A 26,903-nucleotide genomic window follows, 5' to 3' on the forward strand; every position below is an offset into this window, starting at 1 on the left:
TGCATGAAACGAATTGAAAATATGTTCATAAAATTTGACATCCTTGTCTTACAAGTGAAAAAGTTGTCCTTTGCATATAGTATGTATATCATTTGCTTTAAGTTTGCCGAACTCATAACATATTACTGTCACTAAAAGTATATTGTCCAATGCCTAAGCTTAATTTTTTGTCTGTGGGTCTTTTGCAATCCACAAGAGAGACTTCATAGAATATTGAATGACAATTATAAGCTTATATTATGATATATTCTGTATTTGCTGTGCTAAATAAGTATGCATTACATTCTGGTTTAAATTTTAAGAGAAATTTTAATATTTGTCTTTATGTCTTGCATTTGGTGTTGGTGTGGGTCTGTTCCTCCTATTCCACTAGTATGTGGTGGATATATGTTGCCAGTATAATTCCCCCCTTTTTCCAACTATTAGGAAATAACCCCCGGGGTCGACTTGCACACTTCCCGTAGTATATTGAAATAATTGGTTTCAAAGCAGGGGACACAGATGTCCAGGTCCTGTACCCGTGAAATGTGTATTTCCTATGAATGGACTTTAAAATAGCCATGCTGGAAGCAGACACTGGCTTTTAATGTCAAGCCAAGGGGGCCATGGAGAAGGAAGCAGGAGGATGTGTCGGATGTGGACTGGCATTTAGTTGATTCAATCATGTCTGAGCAGGGGCTGCATAAATCACTTGTGTAAGAAAAGTAATATCAAAGAAGCCTTATGGCAGTGATTCAAGAGTACAGTTCGTACATATGATTGCAGTCAAGTGAAGATGTACTGACAGAAACGCGCAATGCGGTTCAGCTGAGTCTGGTTGTCCAGTTGGTCGGTAAATGACTTTGTGTCTCCCAGCCCCTCCTGAGCTAAGAAAGAGAGTTAGTTCAGACAAACGAACAGATTGTTGCTCGCCCTTGAACGGAAGCCCAGCTTCCTCAGCTCTGAAGTGTCCTTGCCCGTTTACCACTCTGTCTCCCTTACCTCCCACCCTCCGTCTCTCCATACTTCCGACCCAGCAGGATGTGTGAGTGTTTTTGCCCGTGGGCGGCCGGGGTTTAGGGGGCCAGGTGATCGCTCACGCAGATGGGGCCGTCGGAGCTTTCTGCGACTCCCAGCCTCCCGCCCACGGGCTCCGCACAAACAAACAAAGCGGGATCTGTGAGCGTTTTTGCTGACGGGTTCTTCCTCACTGCCATTACCGGGCTGAATGAGCTGAGAGCCCCTGCAGAGGAGCTTGCTTCGGCTTTCCCAGCTGCTGTGGCGGACTCCGCTGGGAGATCGGGGGGGGGCGTGACAGTGCGACCGCAGGGGCCGCACGCTCCTGAGGCTCGGTGGCCCTTCCGTGCCAGCGGCAGATGTGCAGAGCGAGGCCGGGAGCCGGCCTTGGGGGGGGGGGGCGCCGGGGGACGGAGGTGCGGGGGCCGACGATCCGCGTGGATCCCTGCCATTGCCTCGGCCCCCCGCGGGACGTCCCGGCACAGGCCGCCTTCGCACGTGCGGCCGCTAACGCCGGCCATACATCATCGAGCGCTCTGTGTTTCAGCTGAGGCTTGTCAGCGGGAAATACTGCTCACATACGGCGGCAGGGAATAAATCACCTCTGTGGTCCTCCCGAAATTCAGGGGGAGGTCGGAAGGGGAAGTGGACCTTCATAAGTCTTTATAATGTAATTCAGAGGAGACCATATGATAGTTTCAGTACCACTAACTGTAATTTACGTGTATTTACAGTTTTTGCAGTGATTGTGATTGTTGGTGCAAATTGCTTTCCTTGGTATGTGTTGGATACCCTTAATGTAGGATAGCTGAAAGAATTAAGCAACTGTCACAGTTCAGCTACTGATATACAACTAAATGATTTAAAGATGCTGGGGGGAAATCCCCTCTCACCACACAGACACACACACATGCACACATTTGTACACGCACACACACACACACACACGCACACACAACTCAAAAGTGTAAATAATCTTTTCAGCTACTACAGCTCAGCAAAACACCACCGTCCACTTGCTTTGAAAGGTCTGTCTGTGGATCATATGTGGATAGCACTCTTTGTTATGTAATCCTAAAACTGTCATGCAGCACACCACTACTATTACAGTTAGCATTTTTTTTTTCTAGCATCCTTATTATATCATAATTACCAATGCAGTTTGCTTTGTTTGAAATATCAGCTACCACTGGATCAGATTGACAGAAGCTGCATGAAATGAAGAAGTCATAGGGCTAGAAGCAATATCACAGTTGTTGGCTCTTTCTGCCATTGCATTTGGCAGCTGGGAGGAAGTGTCGCTTCGGGGATCTCTTTCTGGCCAGAGACAGTTGACCTTTCAGTGAGCGCAACAACTTTATTGATATTGAGCCGTACCTAAAGTGGATGTTTCTGCTGTTTTATGGACCCCCCTGGGGCCGGTTTGGAGCTAAGGAAACGGTACATGCCATTCTGAGTGGGAGAGACTGTGGTCAGCTAATGTCGAGGGGAGGTACATTCTGTATGGAAATGCATTCTGGGGTTAATACTAAAAACCCCTGAGCTTTTACAGTTTCATTGCTTCAGTAGGGGTTCATGGCCAGGGATCCTTTGGTCCCAGAGTGTGGCTGTTTGCTATCAGACTGAAGACAGGAAGGGCTGCCTCATTAATGAACACCACAACCAATCTGTAAATCCTGTCATTTCCCAAGAGAAGGGATTCATGTGGGGCTGAGCCAGAATCAAATATGGGGTCCTCATGTAAACTGCTACTCATTTATCCTCACTGGTTGTGGAGGTTATTGCTGGTGACCGTAAGGTTGTGAAGAAACAGGTTCGTTCCTATTCTCAGGCAGCAAAATAGGACAATAGAATCCTTTTACTGAGAAGAAAATGAATTCATGAGCAGTTGTACTCTTTTATTTGGTATAGTCACAAGATTTGGGGTAGAGATGGTGTGAAAACGATAGCCTGAGATAACCTGAGGTACACTTTATAGAGTATTTAGCATACTCTGTAAAGTAAGAAGGATTTAAAGCTTTCTGGGTTTCATCACAAAGCTGGAACGGCTGTTCAAAGTCGAGAACTGTACATGTTTTTCAAGCAATTTGTACTGAACACCTGGCTTTGACAGTCTTTTATTTATTGTGTTATGATAACTGTTAAAGACGTCCATACCAGTAAATGTCAGCATTGTTTTCTTTCTTTCTTTCTCCCTCTAAATTCTGTAAAGAGTAGTGTCCAACTAGGCCAGAACTGTGGGCCCCACTGTAATTCTCTCAAGATGACTGCGAATGAGAAACCGATTGTAAACTGTCACTTCGGTCGAAAGAATTCTATGTTCCTCCTCGGGGTTATGGGCCTGCTGAGAGTTGCATTTTTTTACTCTCGCTTAGGGCACTTCAAACACGTCAAAGGAGCGTTTTGGGACATTTGAGAGGTACTGAGTTGTTCAAAGTAAACAGCCCGTTAAAACCTCTGATACATGTTATACATGTGCTGTTAACAGATCGTCTCTGTCACGTGAGCCCTATTAGCGTATTCAAGGCACGTGATTAGTCCTTTTCGATATTTGATTTTTGCCATATTTTTTTTTCTCAACTCTCGGGCCTCCTGAAATAAAACTGGTGTCCTTTATTACATTAGTGTGTCTCAAGGATGTCACAGTGAGAGAGATTCAATAAAGCTGTTAGCCTCATTCCTTGGTCCTGCTCTCTGTTCTCTCCCCCAGTCTCACAGCGCGATACGCAGCCCCTGCGGGTCACAGTGGAGTAGGAGTCGCTCAGAAGAAAAACACAAGGTAAGTTTTGACACGCTTCCGCCGCTCACTTAAGTTCAGGTGCTCGGCTGTGCCGGCATTATGTAGTTAATGGGAGCGGGGCTCGTAACCTGGAGATTGCGGGTTCAGATCCTGTTTGGGACATTGCTGCTGCACCCCTGAGCAAGGTCCTTAACCTGTTTTGCTTCAATAACAACCCAGCTGTATAAGCAGCCACGCAGTGTGTAAGCTATGCATGTTTCCCCTGGTCAAGTCTGTCTGCTTAGCAAACAAATAATGTGAGGTTTATATGTACTTTAGCACATGGGGCAAGAGTGTGGGCGTTGCTGTTGTTCCTCTTCATTTAGGGGATGAGGAACAAGGACCATCAATTGGAGGTGGTGGTAAAGGTTGTTAAGGTTGATTTAATTTCAGGAGCAGTTTTTTCGGGTCACACGGTTGGTCATTTGATTTCTTTGTCACACATATGTAATGAAGGGTTTTCTGGTTTAAGATGGCTATGAATCTTCGCCATGCATTTCTGCCCATCAGTGGTGTCCTTGCAAGATTTATGGACAGATGTGTACCTGTAACTCAGCTGAAAAAACCCTTCTCCACATGGTGCTGGAGCTGGATGTCATTGCTGATGGCATTTGTTTCTGAAGTCAAAAATGTGTAGAAGTCTTAGAGCATTTGTTTTTTTTTCCCCTATTTGTGGTTCAGATCAACCATAGGGTCAAACCCTTTCACACAAACCATCACCAGATTATCTCAAGTGTCCACTTTGTGCCAAACCCTGGGGAGATATTCTGATCACCAGAATTTGCCTGACACAGTAAAAATTAAATTTATTGTTTTGTTCTTAAAATGTCAGGCTATATCCTTTCATTTTCCCTTGATGTTAAAAGTGTTTTAAATGAAAACCCATCAAGGAAAAAGCCAATTAAAACTGTCAATGAAACTTCAAACTGTCACACAGTGGCCCACTTTCAGCTGCGGTAAGTCACCCTTTAATTAACTCAGCGTGGCAATAGTCATTTTTAAGAAAGACATTTCCAAATGAGCACAGTGCATTATAATTAGTTCAGATTTGACAACAACAAAAGTTTCTGTAAGTTTATTCTAAAGTCTGTGCCTCTACTCACTCTCCCATAATCCATCTGCCGCCTCTTCCAGCTCTCTCTCTCTCTCTCTCTCTCTCTCTCTCTCTCACCATTCTTTCACTCTTTATACAGCTCACCTATGAGTAATAACTGGGACTGAGCACATAGTTGAGAGTCACCCCAGGGTTAATGCCAGGCTGGCAGGGTAGAATGGTCGTTCAGCATGTGGCTGTGGGTTAGAGTCAGATGGAGTAGGGAGCTGCAGGGGGTGTGGCCAGGTCAGGCCACAGGGCAGCCACGCCTATAAAACAGCTCATGAACGAGTCCTCTGAGGCTCATAGCGCTTGGCCTGGGGAGTGGGCTCGTATTAGCCATCCCATGCTGTTAATGAAATTAGGTGTGGAGGAGTGGTATTCCACAGCAGAGTGACCTGAGCAAGATGCTCTGAGCGTGCTTGTGTAATGCTTACATATAACCATAGCTTATCCTGTTTACAGAAGCTAGGTTGAAAATGTGTTTTGGAATTGTTTATAAAATTGGACGGTTGCCATACTTTCTTTCTCAAAGTATTTAATTTGGTAATGCTCTTCTCATGGACACTGTAAATATTTTTCTATTTTCATAGCACAGCCGTTGTCACTTTAAATGGCTTGTTATAAGCTGTGTCACTGTCAAATTGCTATTTCTGTCATCTTTGAGTCGCACAGCAAGTCACGGAATAACAGTTATTCTGCTCAAACATAAACCATACTGAGAAAAAATTTAGCAGCTATTCGAGTTCAGCATTTTCACAGCAGGGGGCAGCGTTTGACAGGGGGTGACTCAGCCCCTGCATGTTTGCAATGCTAATTGAATGTTGGGGCTTTTTGTAATGGCTCTGACTGTGGAACAGATGCGTGCACTGACCCGTCGAAAGACCGTTTCGGTGGTGAGCTGAGCGTCTTGTCAAAGCGCGCTCGTGTATAACTGTCCGAGACGCAGCATCCTCACTGAGGTGTAGAAGTCAGAGCATATGGTCGAGCTGTCTGCTGAGTTAAATACTCCCAGGACCTCCACACAGGCCATAGGTGCCTTATATAACCTATCTTGATATTATCAACTTTGCCCTGTCCCCCATATTTCAATGAGCCTGTCAGGCTGGAGGTTTACAAGTGTGTCCATCCACAGGAGGCATGGAGACCTGAAGTAATGTTTAAAAATATTTGTGTTTAATTATTTTCCCCTCATTATTCTTTGACAACAATTTAAGAATATTTATGGAGACCAGCTGGTTGATGAGACTCATTGTGCATGTGGCCTTTTCCTCACTGACAGGAAAACTGGCATCTATAGGATTTATGAGAGCTCGGTTACAACACATACTAGAGTTAGTTCTTTATGGATAATATGCTGAAAATCCAGAGGTTTCTCTTGTCGTTTTTTTTCTGCTGCCCTTCATGCAGTTATCCTGTCCTAAAATTAATATGCTAATTCTCACTCTAATTGAATGGGGGGAGTACAAATTGCAAAGCTGCCGCCACCTTCAGCTTCAAGCCAAAGGCAAAAGAACACACGAAATAATAATGCTTATACAGTACTTGACTTTGGCTAAATGTTGGAAAGGAGTCCACCTATGTCAGAGCTGATCACCTCACCAAAATGTATGTGTAAAAGGAAGCATTGTTGTTGAGATGTAATAATTCATTTTCACTGTGATGTATGGGCAAAATTGAAGGAATACTAGCCATTCATCATTGCGGTCATGTTGTATTAATGCCAGTATAGTGCAGCAGCCCTAAAAAGTACAGGTTTTAGGCTTTAGGGTAACTTCATGCTTTGCCATTCTTTCCAATACCTTATAGAGCATAGCCTTTTCTAGACATTATTAACATTGCTCAATATTATATTAATAATGAATAATAGCACTGTATTGATGAACAGAATTTAATGCAATGCATTTATTTTGATAAGGGGAAGATATTGGAAGGAATGGCTGGCAATAATCTGAATGAACAGATGAGCCTTACCTAGATCATCATTCTAGTCCATCTCTGGCATATCCATAGACCATGCAGAGATAGAGAGAAATAGCTGCTGTCCTTGTGTAAACCCCAGAACTATGAGTGAAAAACAGCGTTGAGGAGATGGCCTTTGGCATGCTGGATCAAGTGGGTAAGTGGGGAATTAAAAGGCACAGAGAGGTGTTCTTTGAGAGAGTAAAGCCCAGGGAAAGAGTTCAGTTGGACATACCAGTTCTCTTCCTTTTGAGAACTGTTGACTTTGCCAATCTACCAAATCAATCCCTAACTACTAACTACTGTTGCTAGAAGTTGGTTGAAGCCAGGATTATGTTGCAGGTAGTTAACAACATAGTCAAGGAGGACTATAATTTCGTTGCTGTTGTCCCACACCTTGTGTGATTCGATACTCTCATGACATCAAAAATAGGGTTAATGTTACTGTAAGTATACATTTCTCTGAGGTTTGTGTTATGCATATTTGGTATAGGGATAGGTATATTCACCAGGTTCTGCTGATTCTGATCTATGGTGCTGGTGAAGTATGTCCCAAAATGAATGTTCACACAATCAACATTCTAGACTACACATGGTTTCCGATATTGGTTCTGGAGGTATAGTGATTTGGATCATGGCCTTGGTTTGGAGTGTTTCCAGGAAAATGTCACTATCCATTGATAGTATTTCAAATGTTAGGTTGACCACAGCAGTCACATACAGTCAGTGGTCCACTGAAGTCCCACCATACTGCATAAAGAACTGACAAATATTTTCACGTTGTCAGTTGTGTGCTGTATGTACCATCTTTCCTGCAGATTTACGTCACTCATTTTGTACTCATTCTTTGTGTGTTGCTCTGGTTAAGAGCGTCTGCCAGTTGCCCAATTGTCAGTGACACAAAACATCAAGGCACAACTGCTTTGCACTCAAGAGTTAAATTCATGATTCTTAGGCCTTTGGTAGTAACCAAAACAATGTTCCATATGGATAAAAATGCCCAGGATCTCAAACTTTGTCGAGTTTGGTCTTTGTAAGTGTATGAGACCACAGTACAATTCCAAATCAGGGCCTATGATACCCTATTTATAGTTGACAGTCCCTTCTAATTAGAGGTCTTTAAATGTGTCTTTTAAAAGCACACAACAAAAATAAATTTTACTTTCCTGGAAAGATAATGATGCCTAATCATTTTGTTCTTACTTGTGAACTACAGCAGAACTGTCTGTGTTATTGGATGGCATAATTGTACATGAATTGTGTAATTTGTAGGTATGTACATGTAGAAAAAAAATGTGATAACCTACACAAACCTATTTTTTTTCTTAATCCAAAAAATCACAAGTAGCAACATTTTATCTTATATGATGGACATAAAGGGAACATTAGCTCTCTCAGCTCAACACAAATGTGTCCCATGATGCTGAAATAGGTTAGCCAAAAAAAAAAAGAACAGCTTATAAAATTTTTCCCAGACTTTCCCTGCGCTTTGAGATTTCCCACCATCAACACTGGCATGGAGGAGCCAACAGGGCCCATCTGGTAGTGAGTGCAGTTGTGATCAGTTGGCGACAGAATGTTTTCCATTGCGCTGAAGGGACACTCACCAAAACTGACATACCCGTCTGTTAAAACTCTGCATAAAGGAAGGACCTAATGGAGCAGAAACTAGCAGCATGTGCTTTGTCTTCAATGAATAAATCGTCTCTGCAGCCAAATCTGTGAATTTTAGTAATATTTCTTGCAGCAATTCACATTTGACAAAAGATTTTATAGATGTTTATATGTTCATGATATATTTTATATGCTTTTACATAATATTATTATATATATCTATGTGTTTAGCAGACATAATTACCCGGGGTGACTCTGCTCATATTTGTACACACATTCGTATTTGCAGTTCATTACAGTTGTGTGTACTGAAGCAATTCTGGTTGTGTCTCAAGTGTACAGCAGCGGTGTCCCAAACCAAAGTCAAACCTGAAATCTTTTAGCTACTGCTATGCTACATTAATGTTCGGTGTACAGGAAATTACTTTTCATATGATGACAGCAATTTCATTGTGAAAAAAGTTTTCTTCACTTATTTGGGGTGCATTTAGTCTGTGTCATTCTGATACAATTCATTTCACCGTTTTCCTGTGTCACAGTGTGTCATTGAGGCCGATGGCACCTATGTGATTTAAACAAAAGAGACTCAGTTGCATTGTGGTTAGCGCTTTGTCATGTTTTTTTTTTTGTGTGTGACATTGTAGGATTGTTTTCACATTGGGGTAACATCTATGTGATGTTTTGAGAGCAACAACTGTGAGAATCATCCCTTGCCAACATTACACGTTTCCCATGACTGTAAAGCGACAGTGCACAGTATCGGGCTAATGGGTTGAAACTAATGTTTACACTTCTATGTTTGGTATATGTTGGGCAGAGCTTGTTCTGCTGGTGTTAGTGATGTGTACAGTACAGTCTTTCAGCAGTCAGCATGCCCCTAATGGGATAATGCTGTTTGCCTCTTGCTTCTGTGACTTGTGACCGACCCAGCGGGGGTGTTTGAAGTAAACATTCACATCAGTCAGTTTGCCCATAGATGCAGAAGTACTGCTTTCTGACACCCTGTTTGTATGTGTGTGTGTGTGTTGTGTGTATGTGTCTCACAGGCTACCGGGACCCTCCAGGGTGTCTGCTGCGGGCAGCGGATCTACCAAGGTCCAAGGGGCCTCGAACCTGAACCGACGGAGTCAGAGCTTTAACAGTATGGACAAAAGCAAACCTCTCCAGTACGCAAGCGGGAATGATAGAGGTGAGGAGAGGAGAGCCTGTCCTCAGGGGATGCAGTGTTACCTCTCACTGTTGAAATGACACTGTGCTGCAACTGCTGGGAGCCAAAAAAAATCTTGACTGCATAATCCATGCTATCCACAAGATGGTGCTGTGTAAAACATAAAACCGAATCATCTCTGAATCTCCAGATGCCAGCCACACGTAACCATAACACAATGATGTTAACCAGTTTTCTTTATACTCTTTTGATCTGAGATACCCCACAAATAAAGCTTAGCTTTGATCTCAGTTGGATGATGGCCTTGGATTAATCCTCATATACAGCCAAAATGGGTGTTTCTCAGTTGCTGGGTAAACAACACCTCCCTCCCCCTCATCCCAAACTCGCACACACACATTTGCAGCTGGAAGTCAGCTGAAAGATCCTCATGTTCAAGGAGAATGGCCATTTTGTGGCTGTCATCTCATCTGTAATTCACATAGGCATATATTTTAGCTGCGTCCTTGTTAACATGCCTGTTAAGATAGTATACTGATCATTTGTATCACCTATAAGTCTGACATCGAATTGCACTCTCACAACCCCAGCAGAGAGTAGTTATTGGAGGGTTTGATTTAATGAAAATAATGAGAAATAATGAATTCTTACTTCTAAGAAATAGCACTGAAAGTTTGCCAGCAGAGCTGAACTTTTTGTAAGGACACTGGGAATTGGATGATAGATTTCAGACTCTTTTTAAACTGATTGTGGCAGTGCAGGTCAGCTTGAAGCCAGAGACACAATACTGCTGGAAATTTGACTCTTAAACAAAGAGCAAGAGAGGGAAGCTACAATGGATTGTGAAATTTCCATTCTCTCCTAACAGGGCAATTTTCTAGCTCATCTCATGATAACAAGAGCTTCTAATCACCTGTGGAAATTATTTAATTACTGCAGTAGCATATAAATGATGTTCTTATTCATTTTAAGTAATATGCCAATGAATTTTAAAAGATTCTGTGTGCTTCCATCCCCAACATAATGGCTGTATGAGGACAAAGAATTGATGCTTCAGGTAGCACATATACAAATCAACGCAGGTAGCAGTTCAGCAGCCCTGAAATGAAACCTGAGTTGCTTAATAGTTTCAGCGTTACAGAGTACATTCTGGTCTGTAACTTCCGTTTGGTGACACATGCAGCTGGTGGTCTCATTCAACTCAGTCTTTTAACTGTGTTCGATGTGAGGTGTAACTGCATCTCTGTGTCTCAAGTGGCATAAATGTGTGATGCAGTGTGACAAGTAAAACTATGATACACCTATTGCTTTGACTGTGGATATGCTACACTGTATTACTGCACTGAAGGGGAAAAAGAAATTATGTGGCCCACGCCCTGTGTGGAGGGCACACTACATAAGGAATTAAAACATCCAGCTCTGATGCAAATTAGGGGTAAAGCCCTTTGCTGCAGCTTTGTGACTGGAAGCAGGTGTTTTGCGTACTGTGGTAAGGCAAGCGGTTGCACAAAGTCCTGACATTTCTATGCCAGGTCTGACAGCGAGCAGGGAGAGGACACAGCACAGCGAAAATGACATTCTGCTCAGCGCTGATAAAGTGAGTGGAGTGAAAAGGTGGTTGTCACCATGGAAACCCAACGTCGGTTTCTGCACGTGCAGCTGGCTGGTCAGTGTAGCCAAAACCACACACATACACACGAGCAAACATGCGCACAAACACACACATGCACAAGTCTACTGTTACAACAGAAACTAATAAATAGGAGACTGTCTGGTCTTCATTCCCTCTAAACTGACCAGCACTGACTGTTGAGTTTTTTGGTGCTAGTAGATTTTGCAAAGGCAAATCATATTGAACTCTTCAAAGTCTGACACCGAGTCAGTAAGTACAATATTGTAGTGAACTAACATTAACCAGTTAGTTTTCCATGATGGTTACTTTAGCTTGCTTCTTGATTTGCTTTAGTTTAGAAATTAGATTAGTGATCCATGTCATCTGTTTATATTCCTGATGTGATATGACCCTTCTTCCCTTTGACTACAGTGGAATTCTTGTAGGAGAGGATGGAGAAATCTGTTCTGTCTTTTAAAAGACTCAAAAGTGTGTTTAACTGACCAAAATGGTATGCTTATTGTACTAACATCCACTAACATCTGTCGGCCATTTCATTTCAAGCTCTAAGGATGATCTGATGCGTGTTACAGCCACTGCAGTCACACAGCAAAGCTAATGGAATGGCATGTACTGTAATTCATATGAGCAAACGTATACGTTTTCATTGCTTGAATAATGAAGTTCATTTCTAAAGGGGATATTTAGGAATGTCTGTGGAGTTCAGCATTCCTGGTGTGATACTGTAACAGGGTTATTATCATCTGCCGCAGCAGTAGTAATGGTTTTAATCATAGCCCATGTTGTCATGTTGTTGATTCAGTGTGGTAAACAGATCTGGTACCAAACAGACCATATAGTGTGATCATAGCACATCCTGGCTGTCACTCCAAATTACTGTGATATAATTATGTGGCTGCACTGACACCGCAAGTACAGTACTGCATAGCTTGCTAAAATGCTGTCATAGCATTGAAACTAAAACAAAGGAAAGCCAGTACCAGCTAAGTACCAGATAAGCTATTTAAATAAGCATAAACATGGAAAGCACTTTGTTGGACAAGCATTTGAAAATCTGAATTATGAGGCTGTTTTTTTTTTGTGTGCTTGTTGCGATCGTCTGAGCGCCTTGCCATGCTTTCAGTTTCCTTTAACTTTTAATTCCCTCAGAAACTGCGCAGAGGCCCCAATTAGAAGTACATGTTAAATGATAATTGTACACTAAACTGCTGGTGGTTTGTTTTAGAGAACAGCCTTAGGTGTCCTGTAACGCTGTAGAAGTGCAGCGGTGTGGACGGAGGCCTGTGAGTTCAGACACATGATTGATGAGGCTGGCAACGCCCACTGCAGGGGGAACGCAGGGCCTTTCAGATGGTCAGAGATGCTGTGGAGCTGCTGTCCGTACAGCCGTGCATCAAAAGGGGGCGAGAGATGCTTGTGTCAGCGCAGAGCTTTGATCTGACAGCGCTCCCCCTCTCTCCTCCGCGACCCCACTTTCCGGGGGGGGTGGGGGGGGGGGGGGGGGGGTTCATATTGGCTGGAGCCAGCCTGCAGAGCCCCCCATTCCCCTCCGAAACGCCCCGCTTCCTCTGTACCCACAGACCTGCTGCGGAAACGCATGTTCTCTCGCTTTGAAGTGTTATAGAGGTGCGGAGATGTCAGATGAACAGAATGGGCTTGGAAGTGTAACTGAGGATTAGAGACCACGGAGGTAAAGGGAATGGGCTTGGAGCTCAAGCTATGGAGCACAGATTACAGAGGTAAATAAAGCAGGCAAAAATGGGCTCCCCCCCAGTTGTTCGTGAAGCGTTGACATTTAGAGATGGCATCAGTGGCTGCTCCATTTTCCGCCTGAGTGAATCCCAGTGTTTCTAGCATCGCCTTGTGCAGAGCAACTGTGGAGCAAGGATTAGGATAGCACAGTCTGTTCAGCCGCCATGCCAACCCCCCCCCCCCAAAACCAACTGAGCTTGGTGGCTGAACAAGGATGAGCTCAAACCTCAGATCACTTGAATGGGAGTAAATGCATATAGACATTTACTCCTAGGTTTGCAATGGCTGTGAAACCTGGATGGCAGTGATTTCACCTGTGAAACTCACTTGTGTCCATTTCCTGCAGTAGCAGACGAAGCAGAACCAATCAGATGGTTAAATCCCGTTGTTGTGCTTTGTTTTATTTGCATTCAAAATCGAATGAGCATGCAAACGCTCCACGTAAGGAACTGTAGGTCTGTGGATCAAATAGGAGTTACCTGGACTAATTGTATTTCTGTGTTGTACAAGCAACTGCAATCCACAGATGTAATATGTCAGGAGTCTGCTATGTGTGCAACGTTATCAGGTTAAATTAAGATGACTGTCGCTATTAATGATGTCATTGTGTTTTATTGGCTTGAATGAAGCAGCATCTGGCATGTCCCTTTCACAGTATGGGCCTTGAAGCCCAGTTTAGCTCAGTAGCTCATATCAAACCGGAGCTTTTAATAAGGATCTGTTGACACGAGCAAGAGCTGTCTGTCACTCTGTCCATTTTTGTCTGCGGTAGGGGGGTGGGGAGGAGCAGACGTGACCTCATTCAGACCTGTGTTTGTGCCAGGTTTTGATTTGGAGAGCAGGAGGGAGAGCTCCACAGTGCCTGCAAATTAAGTTTCCCACAGAAGTTTAGTTCTCAGTCTTCTGAAACCTTGTAAGTTAAGGTGAGTGACAGTGTGGCCACTGGCATTGTGGAAGGTGGTTAAAGTTCCCTGATGGGACAGTGCTTCTGGGCACCTGAACTGTGCTGGGTGTGATCTTAAGCAACATGGTATGCTGGTTAGGGGACAAGTTAGGGAATAGTAGGGCTGCAGTTTTGAATCCAGGGTCGTGCACTGTACTCTTGAAGAAGCTACTGAGCATGAATTTCCTTTATAAATGCTCACTTGTATATACAGTACATCATATGCAAAATGTAAGCTGTGCAATCACCACAGATAAGGTGTCCACTGGTGAACAGTGTAACGCAAATTGAAGTAGTGTATATTCTAATCTTTACTACTATGCTCTCTTTCCCTCCAGAACTGGCAAAGGGCATCCCTCAGCCTGGCAGCATGAACGGCAGTGCCCCCTCTCCCCTCAGTCCCGCCGGGCAGCAGCTGGCCTCTGCCATCCCCTCCCCCACCGCCGGAAAGTCTTGGCGCAGCAAGTCCGTGAGCATGAAGCACAGCGCCACCCTGTCTGCGCTGTCCGCCAAGCCACCCAGCCCGGCCACCTCCCCCACGCCCCCACCCACGCCTGCCCCCACCCCAGGCCCCGCCTCTGACCGGGTCAAGGCCCCGTCGGCGGAGGCGCAGAAGGCCGGCGGCGCAGGGCAGAGGTCCATGCTGGAGAGGTTCCGCTTCATCAACACCCGCGGGAACGCCAGGCCGCACGCCTCCTCCGGCTCGGGGTCGGGGGCGGAGCTGAGGGAGGAGGAGGAGGAAGAGGAGGAGACGCTGTCGGAGTATGGCGATGAAGGGGGGCCGCCGATGGGTACAGGCGGCAGCAAGCAGCATGCGGGTATCACCGCTCCCAAGAGCTCCGGCAAGGCCACCGCCAACAAATCCCCACCCCAGACCAAAGACAAAGAGGACAAGGGCAAGAGCAAAGGCAAGGCTGGCACCCCCGGCAAGGAGGAGAAGGACCCATCATCTGAGTCTGCCAAGAAGACCTCCAAAATCGGCAGCCTCATCCCTAAGGGTGGTAAGTCCTCAGCGCTGAAGAAGGAGGGCGCCGCCCAGACCTCCAGCGGGATCCCCAAACCCGGGACCAAGCCGTCCCTGCCCTCCTCCTCCTCGGGAGGGAAGCTTGCGGCCGGCACAGGTGGCGAGAGGGCCAAGCTGGCCAAAGGGACCCAGGCCTACTACGCGCCGCGATCACTTGGGGGGCCCGAGGGCCGGAGGACCAGCATGGTGTCCTCCACCAGCACATCGGCGCTTTTGGGCACCACGGTGATGGCGGGGGGGCTGCAGGGAGGGAACGGGGCTGTGCAGCTCCCCCAGCAGCAGCTCAGCCATCCCAACACCGCCACCGTCGCCCCCTTCATGTACCGGTGAGTACCCGGCAGACATGGGATGGTGGGGTCTGCAGCTGTATGATTGGGAAGAATGAGTGTCAGTTTCTGACTGCTGGAATCCGGTTGATTCCCAGTTCCAGATTAGTTTGGTTATGCATAGGAGGCAGTGTAATTAGAGTGAATGGCACTGATTAGATGGTATTGGTGGTAGGTACACAGTGGTAAGGAACTGACTGACATCCTTATATACAGGGTTTAGTGAGTCCTGTGCTCCACCAGGCAAATGTATTAACACTGCAACCTGGTGTTTTTTGGGATCTCAATAAGTCAAGCTCTTCTCAAATAAAAAAAAAAACCTTGCATTCAGGGGATTTGCTTGGTAATTTGAACTCAGGATGGCAGTGACGTGGCAGCGGAACCAGGATCCGCTTTGATTGAAGCCTGTTCATGCTGCATCCTGCAAAGCTCTCGCCATGAGGTCTCTTACATCGTCAGTCAAAGGAGGAGCGGCAAGTGACATGGTTCTATTTTAGTCAGCGAAAAAATGAAACGTTCACGAGAACAAATACTCTCCCTTAGGGCACCAAGCATCCTCAGACTAAAGTGCTTATTCATCAGGACTCTGTAATATCTGTGCATTTCAGGATGTGAGTGATGAAAACAGGATGGTTTTTGATGCAAAAGCAATTACTCCTCATAGAATGAAAACATCCTCTGCGTGTGGTGCTCAGAAATGCCCTGTGATTCCAGCGTGGCTCCTGGGGTTATATTTGTGATAATGACTGCTTTTAAAAATGGCTGCTTTTTTTTTAGTAGCAATGTTTGACAAGGCACGCTTCCACATTTGGGATTTATTTGCATAACTCTAACAGTGGAAATGGAGTAGAAGCAGTTGGAGAGGATAGGGGCGTGGCAGAGGTCTCTGTCAGTTAGAGATTTGAGAAAGAGGATTTGTGAACCCATTAATGGGCGGAGCTCCCTTGTAGTCCCAGTCACTGACTTTGATGAACCATAGAAGATGAACCACAGAAGATGCGATTGGCTCAAATCAGTGAGTCATTGATATCACCTGATCGGACCATCCATTCCGGTGGCTCTTTCCTTCTTGAGCCTGTTACACTTTCAGTGACTTCTTCATCTTTCTCTGTGGGTAATCCTGCTGCATTGGTTTGACTCCTCAGCACAAGTCCCAGTGAGACAGCCTGCCTTTGGACGTCTGTGGTCTGGCTAATGCAAATCTCACGATTAGGTTGGTTGGCTTATCAGTTGGATACGGGGACGCCCACTGATCAGCTGCCTCTCTGACTGCGTGCGCTACTTTCCAATCTATGTCCTGCCGTGCGCCAACGAAAGCGAGAGAAATGAATCACCGGCCAAGTGCGCAAACTCTTATTTTTAGTCTCTGAAACAGACGCGTAAATCTCAATTACAGAAATGCCACCGTTCAGACGTCTCGTTTTCCATGTGTTATCAAAGGAGCGTGTGAAGTCATTTGGCCGGTGACGTTCGAAACGGGGGAGCCGGGCCGACAAACGGTTCTTGCCGTCACCGGCAATCTGTCAGCGGACCTTAAAAAAAGAACAGCCATTTCTGTGTGTTCTGAATCCCATTGAAAGAATCCCGAAGAAAGAAGACTTTTCCACACAAGAGTCATCACACACTGCTATGGCTATGTTACTCTGGAGTGTGGCTTAATCCATCTGCTTGTGAGATCCCCTCATCAATGGGTGTATCTATTATCTTTGGCCATGGGTTCACATATTTATAGGCACTTTTGATTGCTACAAATTACATGCAGTCATTTGGCAAGCACCCTTCTTCAGAGTGGCTTACAAACAAAATGTACATAACTGCATATAATACGGCCACATGAAAAACAGACATGCAGAAAAGGAATCAGTCTGTAAAATGGTGCTACAGTAACCAGTGCCATACTGAATATATGACTCTCCCACTCAACAAGTGTGGAAGGCACTTGTGTAAAAAGCAGTTAGGAGCAGCATGTTAATAACATGCATTTATAACTGTAACACTCGTGTTATCGTGTCTGTCGCGGTGAGCGTATGTGCCCCACCCTCAGCGGCTTTTGCCCAGTTACTCTCACAGCCGAGGTGTCGTCAGCTCAGGGTCTGAGGAGTGAAAGGTTTCCGGAGAAGGCGTGTCGGAGCGTGTCATCCCCCTGTGGGGCGATTAGATCTCGCCACATCTCCGCGGCGCCTCTGAGCGGATTGCGCTCAAATCCTCCCGCAGCCGAGGGCGACGCTACTTGACATTACATCGCGAGCCCCGTGTCCTCCCGGGGGCAGCCGCTAATCCTCGGCCGTGCGGAAACCCGCCAGCGCCTTCACGAGGGAAGCGGCCTTCTGCTGCTCCGCAATTTACTGTCGTTTCAGTGCCAATTAGGCTTCTGTCTCCCAGACCTGTCAGTCAAGCTGAGCTCTCTGGCGCTTTGTACTCTTCTCCTGTCAGTGTGCAGTTATGGAGGTGATTGCACCTGGCTTTTGTTTACCACCCATACAACCAGTAAGGCGTATGCTTTGTGTCATATACTAGTGGTCTGGTTCGGCCTGATTTTCCTGCTGTTGTCTGGGTATTTTCAAAGACTCTAATTTGTCTTTACAGGCATACATCCTTCTCATTTGCATTCCTTTTCCCATAACCAAAATAAATACATTTTTTAAGTTTTTCCTTTTATACGTCTGAAATTATATACATGAACCTGTTAAAATTGACAGTGTGTTGAAAAAATGCCTTCGTAATTAGTCCTGGTCCCGACGCATTTACCATTGAGTGTTTCTGCTAGTTGGAGATCTGTAGCATGTATAGGGACAGCAATGGACAGTGGACCTCTGGGGTTGCTGGAAAAGGCCCCGGGTCAGTTTGGTGTTCCCACAGAAATTCAGCTTGAATGCGAACACTTCACCTACACCGGAACGTGGCCAGTGAGAGGAAGGCAATAGATCAAGGTTCTGCGGAGCAGAAACGCGGTAGCCCGGCGAGATGTTATCAGCCGACTGAACTAAGCAGACTGTTATCACTCGCTCTCCAGTGCGCGCTGTGGTCTGATGTGGTGAGAGAGGGTTTTATCTGGCCTTATGCAGGTGGCTGGGGAGAGCTTTGATGTGGAAGCATGGATTCAGTGCCAGCGGGCAGGAGGCATCCATCTGTCTCCTGCCCTCTGAGGTTGACTGACACAAGCATGGAGCTGTGCTGTGGTTTTTTGTGATTCTTAGATTTATTTTTGAAACGATGTAAGAGCAATGGGGGTTTGGATGAGCAAAAGCTGTGACAGTGGGTCTGTGCTTGCAACCGCACATGCTTATGCATACATGCGCACACACACGCACACATGCATGCATGCACGCACACAGCATTCTGCTGAGACGTTCCTCCAAAATGCATCTCCAAAAAATGTAAAATATTTAAGGGATCAAATAGTAGAATAAGTCCAGTCGGTTTTGTGGGGTATACGAGATCTTTACATGAAACTGACATCGATCAATACAACTCCACAGCCATGTTTTATTGACCCATCAAGTTTCTGATTGGTGCTGGCAGATGGAAAAATGCTGATCAACTAGAATATGCAGGATCCAAACTCTTAGTTGTCAGTAGTAGTAGCTAGCACACCCTACAGTCATAGGTTATTTGTTGTACTAGATTTTATGATATGAAGGTACATGAGGTGAGTCTACCCCACACACACTATTACAGCCATTTGAGATTGAAAAGGATAGGAAAGTGATGAAAAGCCCCCTATATATTCAACACATTAGTGTATTCACACACACTTTCTCAACATGTGAAAGAGGGATCCTCACTGAGCTCTTGCCCAGCCCTTTTGAAGCCAGATCTCTACATCCTGCCAAAGACAGACATAAACACTCTGGGTGTGACGCTGTTTCAGGACCTGCTCGGAGAACGACTGCACCACCGTGGCCCCCGCCGACCCCTGCCTCAGCCCCACCAAGACCGACCTGGCCTACGGCAAGACCGCCAAGCAGTGCCTGGAGGAGATCTCAGGTAGGTGCCCGGAGCTGGCGGGTGGGGGTGGGTATTGGGTCCTGCTCTTGCCTCCAAGCCAGGCCCACCGCTATGGGGGTGCTTAGGGGTGCATTTCACCCCCGGATGGACCTCAGTGTACCCCCAGTTGTCTCCGTGTATCCCGATGTCTACATAGTATTTGTGACTTTTGTGCGCTCCCATGGATTGCAGTTGCACCACGCTGTATTTTCTCCTGGCGCCAAACCTGCTCCAAGCACCCGTGGGGATTTGCGCCGAGGGCACGGTCAGGGAAAGGGAAAGGTCAGGAGTGTGAGGAGGGCCCCGGGAGCCCTAGTGTCTCTGTTTGCGGGACCGTCTGCCTCCTGCTTTCAGCCCCGTGCCACAGCCACAGTGGGCTGCGCATGGGTATGTGCCCAAAGGCTGCTGGGCGGTGTGACAGCCGGCTGTGTCTGTGGGACGCGGCAATTAGTTGTTAATGAGCTGCATGACATGGACTCTTCAAAGAGTTCACCGCAGGACCGATCACAAAGGGTGCGCCCCATGTAGGCTTTCTTGGAAGCTATTTTTGTTGTATTCACATCAAGCCTTGCGCCATGAATAGAAGCACCGTGGCAGACGTGGAGTACCACATTACCTAAAAATGTGAATTACCTGTTATATAGCTTTTTGTATTGTTAGACTGATTTGAAATAACTCATAGGCAAAATTTTACAGCTGCCTTGTAAAGAGATTATTTTCCTTGTTAGGCATTAGCTTTGAACTCCTCTATTTAGCTTTGGCCCATCTTTATCCAAGTAAAGGAATTTCTGTCTAGCAAGGCTATTTCTTTTTGGCAAGTGTTTGGCATGTTTTCATTATACTACAGATTGTTATCTATCTACAGTATTGTAGCTAACGTTCTAAACACCACCCACTTAGTGAAATGTATAAAAAGAGAAATTGGTTAACAACTACATAACTGTTTAAATGAATGCAACCTCAGATGATTATGTGAGTCACCTTGAATTGATTCAACGTTCCACAGATCTCCATAACTTCCTAGCGATGCCTGACGATGCAGGTCTTCTCCCAGTGCTCTCTTACGGCTGAAGCACATTCCTAATTATACCCCATGTGCTGATTCTCCTCCAAAGTGCGCGCTCAGCAGCTCACAGTTCAGTGGGGGTAGACTGCAGGTCTCTCACCTCCCATCTGCATTGCATCCTGGGTATGGTCTTGGCACGGCCACCGAAAAAGTTTCCCTGAGGTTCATTTCCCGATGCTTAGTGACTTCTCCTGGAAAAGACCAATGACTTCAAGATCCAGTTATATATAAACGTATATTATAGAATCATACTTGGTATGGTAAAAAAATACTGATATTTTGTCCATGAGGTGACAGGTAAATGAGATTACTTTTGGTGTAATGAAGCGTAGACACTGATGCGTTAACACTGATGCATTTTGTCACAGCAATGCAAGTGATTTTGATGTGTTTTGTGGTAATTGTGTTGAGAGACATGTACATTGAGCTTCACTGTGCAGTGTGTATGTTATTTTGGGAGTTTTGAGCCATGACAGGCATATTTTTATCAGCAATCAGAGTTTCACAGCGAGTGTCCATCAGATTATTTAAATCTCATAATTTCAAACAGTAGACAAATGATGTGGAGCATTGTGATGAGAAATGAAAAGCTTTCTTTGGCATGAGCTTTATACAGTATGTAATTAAACTGTCACAAAAACCAAACCAAGATGGCAGATTTTCCCTAAATTACCCAAACAATGGGAACAGTTTCTTTCAAGTTCCACACATGCTACTTAAACTGACAGACTTTTACTGTGCAAATTTGACTTGGAATGAAGATGTCTGGAATGTTCCGGATTTACATTGCAAAGTTATGATTACACAAAAAAAAGCACAAAACAAAACAAAACAAAAAAACGGGGGTCATTCGGTAGCAGTCACAGCAAGGGAGGATTTTTAGCTTGGAACCTGGAGCCTGGGCGGGTGTCTGCCGGAGAATGATGAATCCTGCGTGCTGAGACTGCTTTGTCACACGAAAGAAGTTTGCAGTTGTTGAACAGGATTTCTGTACTGTGGTGTGAGGTATCTGGAGGGTCAAAACCTCTGTGTTTTGGGGTGCATCTGATGTGCGAGCGTGGCATTTCCACTCCCCCCATTTTCGCTTTGGGTGTTTGTGTTTTGAGTTTAGGTGGCAATATAGCATACTGGAAAGGAGCAGAGCTTGTAACTGGAAGGTTGCTGGTTTTATTCGCTGCTGGGGCACTGCTGTTGTACCCTTGGGCAAGGTACTTAACCCACAATTGCCTCAGTGAATATCAAGCTGTATAAATGGATAACATCTTACAAACTGTAACCTATGTAAGTTGCTCTGGATAAGAGCATCTGCTAAATGAAAATAATGTAATGAGTTTGCATCTGTCGACTTTTGAAAGCTGTCTTTATTAGAGTGCATCCCATCCACACTTCCCAACCTGTGTCACTGTGGAAGAGTGTGCCTTAAGTGTCAGAGATAGGTTGGCCCAGCTGTGAAATGCTGTTCATAGATACACCAATTTCCCAGAGAGGGAACCCATCAGCTTTATCTATTACATTTCCATCTTATTAACCAGCACAGGTCCAGAGCACAGCTGTTGAGGGATATCTGAATATGTGCTGTATAGCTACGCTGGCTTCAAAGCCTTTTGATAAGATAGGCATCGAGAAGAGGCAGTGGTAATCAAAAGAGAGTATAGCATTGTATTTTCTCTCTTTCCATTTCTTTCTTTCTCTCTCTCTCTTTCTCTCTCTCTCTCTCTCTCTCTCTCTCTCTCTCTTTCACACACACACACAAACACACACACACACAGAGTGCTTTCCTGGAACACCTGGGTGTTAATGAATCGCAGGGAGGTGTTATTCCTGTAGTAGCAGGCAGCCCCTGATCCTGAAGATGTGCTGGTATGGTGGCCAGCGGCAGGAGCAGCAGCAGCAGCAGCAGCAGCACTAGCAGGGGGAGTAACTGCCGCAATGGAGAGACGGAGGGCGGGAAATGCAGGTGGAATACTGAAAGGACCAAGCGGACCCCAAACTCCTGGGTCTGGCTCTTGTGTCTCCAAGCCCCCGATGTGAGTGCTACAGCAAGGAGAGGTGCCTGCTTCGCTGAGGCGATAATTAACAGGCGAAGAGAGGAACAGAGAGGGAGGAAGGGAGGGGTAGAGAAGGATGCAGAGAGAGAAAGAGAGTGAGAGAAAGGGGAGAGAATAGGAAAGGAGGAAACAGGGAGAGAGAGCGAGCTTAGAGGGAGGCTGCAAGAGAGGGAAAGAGAGTGTGAGAGAAGCAAGAGGGAGAGAGAGAGAGAGAGAGAGAGCATGTGATAACGTCGCGCTCATCCACTCCCTCTCACCACTCCTTGGGAAAAAAAAGGCAGAAGAGAATCACAGGCTGCAGTTTGGTGGCTGGAAGAGCACGGCGGCTGGAAGATTTTCCCTGTCTTGCCCGCGCGTGGAGCGGCGTCCACAACATGAGACCTGCAGGATGCCTCCTGTTCACGGCTCAACCCACCGCACCTAGAGGGCAGATGTGCGCCCAGATTAGGGGTGCCTGCAGCTGTGCGGAATAAGGTCCGTGCCGAAGCAGCCACCGTGCGGACTGAGAGGATGTGAACAGGTGGACGGGTGCAGCCAGAGCAGAGAGCGACCAAGAGAGAGAGAGAGAGAGAGAGAGGAGGAGAGAGGGGATGAAGAGGGGAGCAGAGTTCTCTGTCTTTCAGGGCAACAGCCCTTCCAGGAGAGTCCCCCCGCCCCCCGACAACCTAAACCTCCGCAAGCAGAAGTCCCTCACCAACCTTGCCCTGCAGGGTGATGGTGAGAAGAGGGTGTACGCCCTGGAGCCGAGTGGGCCCCGGCTGAAGTGGGGCAGCCCCAAAAAGGAGGCGGCCAAGGAGGAAGGGCCACGGAAGGGGTCCAGGGTCCGGTCCCTGTCCCTGTCCCTCTCCAGGGTGCTGTCCCGGTCCGAGCACTCGCTCCCCCTCGGGGGGACGGGCACGAGAGGGGAGGTGGCCCGGATGTCTCTGAGATGCCAGGGGGGTGAGGTTATCGCTCCCGATAGAGACCGCGAGCAGGCGATGGACAGGGAGGAGGGTTGTGGGAGGGCGAATTACGAGGCTCGGGTTGCGGCCCCCAGCACAGGGTTCTGGGGAGAAGAAGAGGACGAGGAAGTGGTCGAGTGCGGCCGCGAGGACGCCGCTCATTTGGACCAGGAGGTCATCCTCTCCATGCTAGGGGACCTCCAGCAGGCCCTGTACACCCACCCTCTCAGTAAGTACCACCCTCCACACAGTTCCCACCTAGTCCACTGATACTCACAGTAATACTGGTGAGAAGCCGATTAACACTGTGAGTCTTAAAAGTGCTTTTGCCAAGGATGTACAGTTCCCATTACTGTTTTTATTGTTGGTCATTACTACAATTTTTAACTTTTGTTATTTACTATCTCTTTTCTTATTTGCAAAGTTACTATCAGAAAGCCCATGCTGTGGGACCAGCGAACTGCATGCTGTGAGGATCAGTGTCTTTTATTTGTATAGCCAGTGCGGCTGATAGCAGAGAATGCAGCTGTATAGATGATTATGCCGTACTAGAAGAGAGTCTCTCTTTCTCTCTCTCTCTCACACGAAGAATCACTGTGTGAGTGCTCGCTGTGCTAGTAGCCACAGGGAATAGGTCTAATATACTCTAGTTTTGGAGCGCCGTTATAAATGTGGGATGTTAAAGGGAAGATTGACTCGGCTTGTTTGTGAGATGATCCGTTCGTGTTGAAGTCTGCTACAGCCGCCTCTGCCGGTGTAAGACCTGCAGGGGGGTGGGGTCGCACAGCGTGAGCGATCGCCGCCCGCTCTTCAGGAACGGCAGCCAGGCATTCAGCATGTGCATTATCAAGCCTGCAGAGAGAGGGGCGTGAGGCAGCTCTACCCACGTCTTAAGCAGAGCCGTTGGGATGCAGTATGTGCAGAACCTGTAGCTTCCATTGGTGTTCATTGTGAATGTTATATGGTGGCATCTCTGCTCTCTCTAAATTAATGATGTATATCCTGTGACAGTGACAATTTCTCATGTTAGATTTTATAAGTATAGAATATTAGTAGTAATTACAACAAATAAAATTGTAACAGTAGACATAATAATGTATGATGATGATGATTATTATTATTAATAATATTAGTATTATTTTACAAATAGAGCTTAATAATTACGACATAAAAATGGCCTTTTTTGGTAATATCCATGTGATAATCATATTTCAATGTATGAATCAATCAATCAATCAGTCATGGCTGAATGGATGAATTTATTAATTAAAATATAGTTTATGTTGTAACAGACTTTCAAATATGAATGTTTGTTGCTAGCAAATAACCACTTTGTTTGTATCAAAACTTCATTTCTAAGATGCTATTAGGGACAGCCTCTGTCCGTGTGATGGCAGTTTAGTGATACTGAGATCAGTACTGATGGGTGGTATCTCCAGTCGAGGAAGATGCTCGTTGCTTCGTTGAAGGCAGGGGGTGTGATCCAGTCTGTCAGTGTAGCAGTATAGCTCTATACGATGGTTTGTACAAAGCAAGGCTTGTGACCAGCCCGGTTTGTTCTGTCCTACCCTTGACCGAAATACTACATCTGAACTGCCTTAGTAAATATCCAGTATAAGGAAGCGGTATATATATGTGCATGATTTGTAAGTCATGCCGGATGAAGGCATCTGCCGAGCTGTAGATAAATAACTAAGTAAAAGGCAGTGGGTGTGTGCGCGAGTGCCAGCGTTTCGTGGGTGTCGGGCAGACTCTGCTGACGTGGTCTGCCGCGGCCGCGTGCCTGTATCTGTTTATCATGGCTGTGTACCGGGCTCTCTGTCTGACGGGGGCGCCTGGTGGCGCAGATGTGGCCCCGCACTGCACCCGTGCCACCCTCGGGTGTGCCAGAACAGCTGTGATCCCTCAAATGTGTCCCAGCCGACACTCACATTATAGCATGTGTAAAGCTGGTTGTACCTAGATATGCATTTTGTATATAAGGAGATGGTACCTGTGGTTGGAAATAACATTACATTATTGGCATTTAGCGTATTATTATTATAATCTTATATAATATTAACATATTATGCTTCTATCTAGAGCGACTTACATCGGTTACAGTTTTTACATGCTATCCATTTAATTTATACTGCTGGATATTTACTGAGGTAATTTTGGGTTAAGTACCTTAAGTACAACAGCAGTGCACCAGCAGGGAATCGAATAGGCTACCTTTCGGTTACAAGTCCTGCTCCTTACCACTATACTACACTGCCGCCAAAGTCAATGACAAAGCAAGTCAATGACCTGAGCACACGCTTTCCCTGGAGAAAGCAAATTAAGGTCTCAAAACTCTCTTACATCAGGCATTCTCTTTTGGCATGATATTTTTCCCATTGATATGAGGTCCGTATCTGGACTGCAAGTCCAGTTCTGTCTCGATAGCACAGCTGTGTATTGAGAAAATTGAATCAGTCAGCAGGGTTTGCCACAGGAATGAGTCTCACAGGTCCCATGGACCCATTTACACTGTAAGAGACTGTTGTACATGTGATCTTTTTTTAATGACTTGATCTTTTTTAATGAACAGGAAAGCGTGTGAAAGGCGGTGTGCCCATTTTAATATGTTCCACAGTGATGCTCCCCCTGAAATGGTTGTGTGATTAACTTGTGCTTCTCCTGAGACTCATATATCAGGTCAGGGCGCTTATAGGGAGTTATTTCAGATGAACCTGACTGACATACTGTCTCTTAATATCCCAGTCCCAATTTTATCTGATTTATTTAAACCAACTCTCACAATTTATGTAAACTGACAAGAAAGGAAGAGGGGAAGAAATAAAAAAAAGACTGGCATCTCTGAACAGGGATTGTTTGCATGGTCTGCTTTTGAAAGCTGTTGAAAGAGCTTTGTTTCTGTAGTTCACTGGTATTTGTGTCAAGAAAGAAGAAAAAAAAAACTGTAAAAAAAAAAAAAAAACTGCTCAAACAAGCCTCCGTGTCCCAGCATGATTTGGATCCATGCTCTGTGATGTCAGCTCTATGTTAAGCACCATTCGATGTAGCCGGCGTAAGCTGCAATGATAGTTCCAAGGGGATGTCCTGGGTGCAGAATATGAGCGGGTCTGTTACTCCTTGTGAGTGCTGAAACATAGCCTGCTCCTGCCATTTACATCACTTGTCTGCTGGAATGGGCGTAATGCTCTCTCCTCTAAATAGGCACTGGAGTGTTATGTAGTGTTTATGAGCTGGTAGCAGCGAAGAAGCTTGAGTGCTCAGCAGTATGTGCCAGTGCAATGAATATGCACCAAATGGCTTTTAAGGTGTAGCCTACCTTCAGCTTTTATCACAGCTGTGAATGCAAGTTTTGTGTGGTTTGATTTCTGCATGCTGTTTTCAAACATCATTTCAGCCACATCCTTCTGTCCTTGTTTTTTTGCAGATGTTTGTGCTACAGGTGTCAGGTAGTAGTAATCGGAACTGATGCTATTGTTTATTTACTTACCCAACAGGACTACTGTAATTAGCATTTAGCTACTTTATCATGATAGGTATTTGGTGGAAGAGTTTAGGGTAAGCACACAGGGTA

The 26,903-nt window shown here is 45.7% G+C and overlaps 1 protein-coding gene across 1 annotated transcript in view; it reads left to right on the forward strand.

Moving 5' to 3' along the window:
* The window catches only part of LOC118770332 (neuron navigator 3-like), a 138,099-nt gene that overhangs the window by 54,302 nt on the left and 56,894 nt on the right, over positions 1-26,903 (forward strand). The window contains exons 6-9 of the mRNA XM_036517935.1: positions 3,707-3,775; positions 9,491-9,633; positions 14,279-15,290; positions 19,162-19,277. Coding sequence (XP_036373828.1) covers positions 3,707-3,775; positions 9,491-9,633; positions 14,279-15,290; positions 19,162-19,277 — 1,340 coding nt within the window. The remainder of the gene's footprint in view (positions 1-3,706; positions 3,776-9,490; positions 9,634-14,278; positions 15,291-19,161; positions 19,278-26,903) is intronic.

This window comes from Megalops cyprinoides, chromosome 23 (assembly GCF_013368585.1).
Source record: "Megalops cyprinoides isolate fMegCyp1 chromosome 23, fMegCyp1.pri, whole genome shotgun sequence".
NCBI lineage: Eukaryota > Metazoa > Chordata > Actinopteri > Elopiformes > Megalopidae > Megalops > Megalops cyprinoides.